The 9,495-nt window shown below is 50.5% G+C and overlaps 1 protein-coding gene across 1 annotated transcript; it reads left to right on the top strand.

Annotated features, from left to right (window-relative positions):
- Positions 1–281: 281 nt before the first annotated feature.
- LOC144175170 (neprilysin-1-like) lies at positions 282–2,153 on the top strand. Its single transcript, XM_077704275.1, has one exon. The coding sequence runs from the start codon at positions 282–284 to the stop codon at positions 2,151–2,153; it is 1,872 nt and encodes a 623-aa protein (XP_077560401.1).
- Positions 2,154–9,495: the final 7,342 nt, after the last annotated feature.

Below are 9,495 nucleotides of genomic sequence, written 5' to 3'. Positions count from 1 at the left end.
TTGCAGTGATGCCGATGATAAGGACGTGCGTAGTGAAACAAGATTGCAAAAAGAAATGAAAAGAACGCGGCATGTAATTCGTTACTCTACCTGCTTGGTTTATTTCGCGGAGCCACGTATTTCGGTTATCTGAAAAGAAACGCCTGAACAGACCGTGTTTTTTTTTTTTTTTTTTTTTTATATATGTCCAGGACTCTCCCAAACGGTCGTCAAGGCGGTACTTCGTATGGCTAGCACTTCCGACCATTTTTCTGGTCGTGGCTGTGGCGGCGTTGGTGGTCATGAAGCTTGCCTGGCCTACTCCGAAGACATCGCCGAATGTCTGTCAGACGTACGCCTGCCGCAACTACGCTGGCCGCCTCCTCGCGTCCATCAACAAGTGGGTGAACCCGTGCCATAGCTTCACCCACTTCGTCTGCGACGGCTGGCAGAAGAACCACAAGCTGAGCGTTTGGGAAATGCAGTTTGGCCACGACGTGTTGAACAGGTTGACCCAGACTCTGTTGAGAATCCCCGTGCCGGCCACAGGACAGAATGAAGAGCAGCAGGCCGCCGCTTTGTACCGCAGTTGCCGGGAGGTGTTACTGGGCAAGAGCGACCAGCTGCCGGCCGTCAAGGAGGCGCTGCTCGACGCCGGCATAGTGTGGCCGCGGCCCTCCCGATTGGCCGACGCCCTGCACACGCTGTTCTACACTTCACTCAAGCTAGGCTGGGATGCTTTACTGAACGTCGATGTCAAGCTTTTTAGGAAGGTGGCTTATCTGGCTCTGAGCCCCGGCAAGTCCCTACCGTCTCTGCCCACCCAGTACTCCTGCCCCAAAGGGGAATCCGCGAGACACCGCAACTATATGTACTTCGATTTTCTGAAAAATTCCTTCGGGGCAAATGGCACTTCCGATGGCGTAAGCTACGAGAACGTGTCTGCCTACGATTGTGACATGATGACAAAGCTCTCGGAAGTGGACCGTCATTCTGACGGGTCTTCGGATACCTTAGCTGAAATCATTCCGAATGACACAAATGTTTTTGAGACTCGCTGTGCGAAACTGTCGAGCACTTTTAATCTGAACCTGTCCACGCCTCTTAAGTTTTGGATCACCAAGACCAACTTTGCGAGAGCTGTGTTTAGTCTATGGGTGGAGCATGGCGAAGACACTTTTCACTTGTTCCTCTCATGGTGCACAGTCCAGGTTGCTGCCCTGTACTCGAACAAGGACCTTGTTCTAAATTATTACGACCGGGACGCTAGAAGAGCGGAAGTCTATTACGGAGCCTTCTGCCTCAGCAGAGCAGTATTCTTCTCCAGGAAAGCCCCTTTCGCGAGGTACAACTACGAAGTTCTCCATGGAAGAGCTGAGGCCGTCGCCAGAGAGCTCACGCTGAACTTGAGGAGGAGTTTCTTCCACCGTCTTTCCAACTGGGATCACTTTGACGAAAGCGTGATTGTACTCGGCAACTGGAGCTCGCTGACGACGGTGTTTCGGAGATTCAACGGCGAAACAGAAAATTCTAGGGACGGAAGTGCCCCAAAACGCGACATGACGAGTTCCTCCTTCGTGAGCAACTGGCAAAATTCGGTGCTCGTTAAAACCACGGCGGAGGTCGATGAAATGTTGCATGCAATTGACTTCTTGCGTTACATTATTACCCTCGAGGAAGAACAAGATTTCCAGCTGATGCCCTACAGCCTGTCGTATCCGCTATTCCATGCGTCGCTGCCTCCGTCAGTTAATTACGGAGGCTTTGGATTCCAGGTGGCCTCTGCCATCGGGGCTAAGTTCGTCCTCTCTTACCTATCCGCGAATGCGTCCCGTGTGAAATCTATGCTCAACTGCATGAAGGTGGGGCCATTCAGCCCTAACGACACCGACGTTTGGTCCTACGCGGCCATAGTCCTGGGGTTCGGAGCTCTTGTAGATGCGTACAAGAGCACTAACTATAGTTCCGAGCCTCCTTTGCCCGGGCTCGAACAGTACACTGGTCTGCAAACACTGTTCATGGCCCAGTGTTACTCAATATGCGATGGCAGCATTCAGATTGAAGGGGACGCCTTGTGCAATCTTGCTCTGCAGTATGTGCCAGAGTTCGCCGAAGCCTTCAAATGTGCGCCGGGAGACCCGCTCAACCCTCTGCACCAGTGCCGCCTGTTCTGAACACTGAAAGACCCGTTATGCTCTTTGATGAATTTTATAAACGCTTGTATTCGCGAAGCATTTAGTTTTCTTATAAATGAATGAATGAATTTATTTCAAAATCGATTGACTCATGGCGGGGAATGGGTGGAAAGATAAATCTTTTGAGCGGGCGGGGTAGAATCCCTGCGCACGCACGCCCCGAGCACAGATTGTTTTGCGTCATTCACACTGGACTGGTGAGCCCGGTAAATTTCAGATTATTGAATGGCTTTGATGGGAGGAGAGAAACCCCCACGGCGTCCCCCGGTGTCTTGGGCATAGTTTCGAAGTAGTGGTGGGTCGGTCGGACCTGCACATGCGGCAGAAGATCGAAAGGTGCCGTGAGATCTTTGCGCCTAAACGGCGGTACCAGGCTCGTCGGTCGTGGGTGTTGAGAGTGACTGCTGCGCCGGAGCGGGCGTTGGGTATTAGGACCTGCAGGGTCTCGGGGGAAGTTCCAGGGTGCGGGTAAACAAACCGCTTGGACTAATTAGCAGAGGCAATGCTCTTGGGAAACGTATTGTTGTAGGCGGGAATGAGGGCAACGATGTTGTAAGTACACCGCGTTTGTTTTGAATAGGACGAGGCAACCCTGTCGAGCCCGTCTACCCGGGCACTTTCCGGGTGCCTATTCCTTTCCTGCTGGCGCCGTAGTACGAAGTGAACTTACTGCGCGCTTTACACGCCTGTGCTCCAGAGCTTGTCATTGCTAGTGAAGCCCCAAGAGGTTTTCTTCGGGCTTTCGCACCATTATCACTTCTGCCCATGTCACTGTGCGGCTTTGCAACAAAAAGATGCTTTCTTATCAGATATATTCTGGGAGGATTCTCATCTATTGTGTTAAGGCAATATTCCATGAAACGCCCTTTCTTTTGACGACGCTTAACTGTGCCTGTGTCAAAAGTGTGCCAACAAATGATGGCTGGTGTACATAATTCGGTGGGTTTCTGAGGTCATTCACCCCAGAAGATGCAGTGGAACTCAAAAATGCCGCAAGCCGAGCAAAGAGGCAAGCATTCGCTGCAGCTAAAATCGCCCCACCGGACACCATCGCAACCATTACGACGCGAAGATGATACGCTGGACGTATGTCCGTCTCGTCAAGAAGACATTGTCTCAACAGTGATGTAATAATGACGACAGATTTACCATTAGAGATCGCACAGCTTGAAATAAAATCTAATGCTTTCGTAATCTAACACATAAGTAGCCTGAAGTGTCTTCCTGCATTTTTTTCCCTTTTCCCAATTACCGGTTTGTTTACACTATTATAGCGATCACATACGCTAACTTCGCCAAATATGCATGTTTGTGCAAATGCAGGGCGTTATACTATTGGTGCTTTTTTTTCATGCTTCAGTTTTTCTCCTAGGAATTCTCTTAATTTTTTGTTCGTCTTGTGTGGGCGATGTGTCAGATTCATAATTCTGGTTTCGTTAGTACATGTTCATTATTTGTGTTTTTAAGATGTCCCTCGACCAATTATCTCTCATTAAGTTTGTGGATAATTTGTCAGGGGTGGAATTAAGCGGGCTTGAGACTTTCGGAGCAGCTCAGGGAGCCAAAGACGGCGCCCTGGACTAAGGGTGCTTAGGAAAATAAAGTTTGCTTCCTTCCTTCCTTCAGGGAGCAGGGATAATGCTGTTTCAGAGCAGCTTTCGGACGTCAAAAGAGTCTTATAGCAGTGCAAGTCGATTTGGGAGCACATTTCTAAACTCCATGATTAAAACATCACAGTATTGCCAGCCGACAGCAATAACGAAAAAAAAACGAGATAAACTGCTACGCTGCAACTAGACTTCAAAAAAATGAAAAATAAACATCATCACAGCCATGTGTAACAACCCAAATAAAACCAGAGACAGGCAAATGGTCTCTTTTGCACCTTCATTCGACGAACGACGAGATACTGCCAAAAAAAAAAACTTACAAAAATTGAGAGAGAACGAAATTATTATGAAAAGAAACTGGAAAAATAAGCGCAAAACAGAGAATTTTAACGAAACCTGGCTAGACTAGTTAAAAATAAATGTTCATGTTTACAAAGCATGAGAAAAAACATTTTACCGTATCAACCGCACTACTGACCGGGCAGTACATGCTTCTCGCTACGTAAAAGACACAACTACACCGTGTTTAGAGCCACTAAATAAGATATATAGTGGCTCTGGCCATGTTTAAATTTGAACGCATCATCATCACCACCATCGTACCGGTGTTTACCAACTTATTAGATGCGAAGCATCTCATGCTCGGGGCTGTGTCCCTCCCTCCCTTGTTGCTGTCTGCCATCCGCACTCTACTGCGCATGCGCGTCTCTTCAGCCCCGTCAGCGTTTGGGCTGACGTCAGCGGTCCACTAAAAAAGAAATATTTAGGCGGCGCCCGGTTTCGATTCCATAAAGCTCTGGCCGCAACGGGAGGTACGTGGCGCTCTTCCCACTGCGCTACAAAACCGAGACAGGAGCAAGTGCTACGAACGCGCCTTATGTCCTTCACTCGTTCCAACTACGTCAAGAAGCTACTGATACAACGAAGACACGCGAAGCTGAACGTCAACGGAAACGACGAACTGAAAACTTTAGAGGAGGATGTTGAATTTCCCGTGGGAAAGCTGCGGCGGGAAGCGCCACGCGCCTTGCAGCTCAGCCAGAGAAGAGGACGAAGAGGGCGGGCAGCGGGGTAGTAGCGTGAGCACGCAATAACAAAAGACGAGAACCAGGAGGTGTTCGATCAGGTAACGCGGGTGTCGGTCTCTTCGCTGTCTCTACATTTCTCTGTCTCTACATGGGGGTTCACAGTATACGTTCCCATTCGTGCTTTGATAAATGAAACAACATAACGGCAACACAATGGAACCTACACGGAACCCCCATGATGCTTCGCATCCTCCTCATGGTTCCCCACGGGAAGATGGTGTAATTTTTTTCCCAGCCTAAACAGCGAGCTTACCGGAAGGAGGGTGTCACGCGCCAAAAAAAAAAAGGGCCCATCTCCCCGCGAGGGGGACTCGAGTAAATGCGTCGCATAGGGGGTGGGTGTATTGCGTTAACGTTTAGTGTTTGGGGGGTTGGTGCTATCACGTGTACACCACGCAGCTATCACGCCGCTAGCACGCCGCTGAGTCGCCAACGGACGCCGCTGACGACGTAGTTTGAATGAGTCAAGGATATAAGGCGCGTTCATAGCCTTTGATTCTGTGTCGGTTTTGTGGCGCAGTGGGAAGAGCACCATGTACCTCGCGTTCCGCCCACAGGTAGTGAATGCGTTGTATCAGCAGCTTCTTAACGTAGTTTGAATGAGTCAAGGATGTAAGGCGCGTTCGTAGCCTTTCATTCTGTGTCGGCTTTGTGGCGCAGTGGGTAGAGCACCATGTACCTTGCGTTCTGCCCGCAGGGTCGTGGGATCGAAACCAAGCGCCGGTAACTTATTTCTTTTTATAGTGTAGGGGGAGGCTGGCTGCTGCGGACGCCAACGCGCGGGTGACATCGTGAGTTATACAAATGCTCTGAATTTAAAACAGTCTGTGGCTTTTCCGCCAGCAGACCTCATCGCTGACCGAGCCAGCTGTGTTGAACGCCGTAGTCGCGGCAGTAGACAACGCGGTGTCCAAAGTCTAGCCAAACCAACGCAGTCTGGGCCTCGGCCCGGCTCCAACGTCATTGCCATGGCGTCGCCGCCAGACGCCAACTTCGATCCCAACAGCGGCAGAGCCATCCCAGCTATCGGTCCATTGCAGCAAATACTACGAGACCGCCACGACCGGTAGCAGCCGCCAACAACGCCGGCAGCCACAAACAACCTTCCCTTGCTAATCCACCTTTTGCATCGCTTATAGCAGCGGCTGTGGAAAAAGGGGTGTCCTGAGTGATGACGGAGTTAACCGCTAGCTTTACGGCGTGTGCGTCCCGTACGGTAGTTTGCGTGGCTCAGCTGGCGGCACTTCTGCAGCCCGCTCTGGCCACGTACACCTCTCCGCCAAAAATAATTCCACAAGTGTCCTCTGGGAACAAGCGCGAAAAAGACGACACGTAGAAAAGAACACGCAGGACGGCTCGCTACTGTTAGTCAACCTTCGCTGAGACTGCAGAATGATGAATTGAAATTTCTGGAACCGCACGTGTAGTGTGCTGCGAAACTCGTACGGTCTTTAATTTGTTTTTGTTTTTTATTGTCTTTGTTCGTTTGCACGCGTGCGATAACACCGATAGGTTGACGTTTTAGATGCGACGCATCTCTTGCTCGGGGGTATGTCCCTCCGGCGGCGGTGGCGTCCGCACACCACCTGCGCATGCGCAACTCTCCCCCGTTCTTCTCTCCGACAGCTGTGCGCAACGCTCTCACTCCGTCGCATTAGCATAACAACAACAGCTGCGCTCGCGTCTGCTCCGGTGCGCAAGTGCGCGCATGCGCGACTCTCCTCCGCTGTCTCCTCTCCTTCAGGCGCTGTGAATATAAGGCGGGTAGCGCGCTGCGGCGGTTCAGTCAGCGCTCGCTCTCGTTCGACTCCGCGTGACTTTGCTTGACGACTCCGTGCTTGACTTGATTCTTCCGATGAAGACGTGATGGAAGCGACGGTCCCTTCAGCGAGTGGGCTGACACAATCCAATACCAGCGTCAGCGCAAGAGAATCAACCCAATGGAAACGCCAATCCGCCTCTTTCACAACCTCACTGCGCATGCGCAATCCCCTAGCGGCCAAGTCCCTAAGCGGTCCGGTAGGGGACCGCTTAGGGTAGGGGACTCCCCACAGCTCCCGCACAAGCGGGAAGGGGTCGTGGTTGTATTTACATCGTTTGATTTTTTGTGTGTGCTCGTTGTGCGCGGAACAATGCCCACAACTTGTGCTGCGTTCCGCTGTAACTCGGAGTGCCGAAAAGGGAACGGTGTCGGCTTCTATCGCTTCCCGTCGGCCGCACGCGATCGGCTACGGCGGCTTGCGTCGCTCGCGTCGGCTCGGGTGATGGGAACTTTGGGCTTAGCATCCTGGCGGATATTTGATCGCCGCTATCCTATCTGTGCAACTGCGAATGACAATCCGCAACACAACTTTTCACTACACTATCATCCCCTTTCTCGCATGAGGAACTCTATTTAAGCTATAACTGCCGTTTGAACGATCGGTGACCGAGACATCTGCGTAGCCTGTTTCGATGCTTCCGCGCAGGTATCGCCATCTCTGGGCCTCTCGGCGCACCGCGCGCCGCGGCGACCGGTCAGCGTAGGCTTGCATCGCGGCAGATGTCTGATCGCCGCTTTTAAAATAAGCCCTGACAACAATCCTTAGCACAATTTTTCACCACACTAACACCTACTTTCTCGCATGTGGAACTTCTTTTTAGCAATCAGATTGATTCAGAAGAGCAGCGACAAGCGCGGTTGCTACCGTGGTCTGCGCCGGTTCGAGCCGCTGAGTGTGCCGAGCTGGCAGGCGCGGCCGGCGTGTGCGTAGGGTTGCCACCTGCCCGGTTTTTGACCAGCCCGACCGTTTTTTTAGACACAGGGCCGGTTGCCGGTTCGCACCTAAAACCGGCCGTCCATGGCCGGTTTTTTGGCTTTTGTACCGCGATTATTTTTTGTGCGTTATATAAGCGTCAATCCAGCAACAACGACGATAAATTATGTCGACAAGCTGCCCAAAGACGCGCGAGCAGATAAAATACGCGGGCGAGGGCGCTCCCTCATGAGATGGAGAGGGACCAAGGGGAGGAACTACAACGAAATGCCGCCGCCACGGTTCGATGCAAAGAAGAGCTTTTTATGGATGAGGTATTTGCGGCTACTCTTTAGGGCAGCACGTCATAGCAATAACCAAATCCTCAGTGACTTTCAGTACAAACATTATGGTGATTTCTCTCTAGGAAAAAGCTACAATAAATGGCAGTGCATGTAAAAAGAACTTGGCGTTTTTTTTTTTTCAACGCAAATTCAACATTGCAAATACCACGCCGCCGCCCGAAGGGCCGGTTTTTCTTTCGGGGGAAGGTGGCAACCCTACGTGTGCGCGGACTGTTTCCGAAGGCAGAAAACGCTTCACGATTGCTTGCTTTATCCATTTCTTGCGAACAAACGCGCAGAATCTACAAATTCAGCTCAGCGATCATCGTAGTTGACCATGGAGCAAAAGCAGTGGGCGGAGCGACGCCGACGACGCATCTCATGCGCGCATCGGGCCGTCTCAAATTCACACGTACGACTAGTCGGGGCGACAGTCGTAACGATCAGTCGCATGCGAATCGCGTGTACCAATCGTACATGTGTCCAGCGCTTAAAGGCATTTGGCGAACTGCCGGCCTTTGTTGAGCTGGCGATCGCACTTCATGCAGACGACTCCAAGTACTGCTCGCTCTGCTACTCGGACGGCACACGGATCTGTCCGAGATTTCTCTGCTAGCCCTCATTCAGTGATAAGAAGCCGCCTGGTATTATGTGATGACCAGGGGCTGTCATCTTAAGGCGTTATAACACCAACACAGAAGAAAAACTTCGCTCCTCGCCGTAATGTGGGATTGCCGTGCATACAACGAGAACGCAGCCGGAAGAAACGCCGGCAAACCCTACCGCCTCAACTTCCGCTAGGCACGCTAGGTGGCAGCACACCGCAATGAAAAAGGCGGATTGAACCCCCCGATTCGTCGCATCACATCAGGGTTCCCTCGCGGGAAGATGGGCGTAAGTTTTTTGCTTTCACACTATAAATGTCAGCTTTTCTAATAAAATACCAGTTGCTGGTAACACGCCGTCCTGCGTGTTCTTTTGCGGAAATGCCATGCGGTATATGTTTTGACATTTCCCGTAATTTTTTTATATTTTTCTTAATTTTGAGTTTTTTTTTTTTTTTCAAAATATCCATTAGGGTTATTATAACAATTACATTTGAAACTGTTCAGAAATCTGCATTATTGTGGAAAGCATGGCGTTACACGGTTCGCAATTTTTCGTTATTATTTTAATTTTTTCCTATTTTTTAGTTTTTCAAAATTTCGTTCGGCCAATGATGTCCATTTACGCTATTAAAACGATCCCAGGTCGAACTTCCGCGAAATAAATGCCATGCGGTATACCTTCTGACATATTCCGTAATTTTTTAATATTTTTCTTAATTCTTATTTTTTTCAAACTATCGTTTGACCAATTGCTCGATTTATGTTAGTACAACCATTACATATGGAACTTTGGTGAAATCTGCATATTTGTGGAAGGGTAAGTCTCGTGCCCCGCGCGGGGTACGAGATCTAGCCCCCTCGCGGTGGCTCCTGCCCCGCAGAAGTGACGTCAAACTAAACTAGTCACGTGACTTCCTGTGACGTCACTATTATTTT

The sequence above is a fragment of the Haemaphysalis longicornis genome, unplaced genomic scaffold, assembly GCF_048455015.1.
Source record: "Haemaphysalis longicornis isolate Haplotype H1 unplaced genomic scaffold, Haemaphysalis longicornis Haplotype H1 scaffold_3, whole genome shotgun sequence".
Taxonomy (NCBI): Eukaryota; Metazoa; Arthropoda; class Arachnida; order Ixodida; family Ixodidae; genus Haemaphysalis; species Haemaphysalis longicornis.
Note: the sequence above shows the minus strand (reverse complement) of the source record. Positions and strands in the feature narration are given on the sequence as shown.

Excerpts from the sequence above, each read along its gene's own strand:
- LOC144175170 (XM_077704275.1), top strand. The coding sequence starts at position 282 with ATGAAGCTTGCCTGGCCTACTCCGAAGACATCGCCGAATGTCTGTCAG.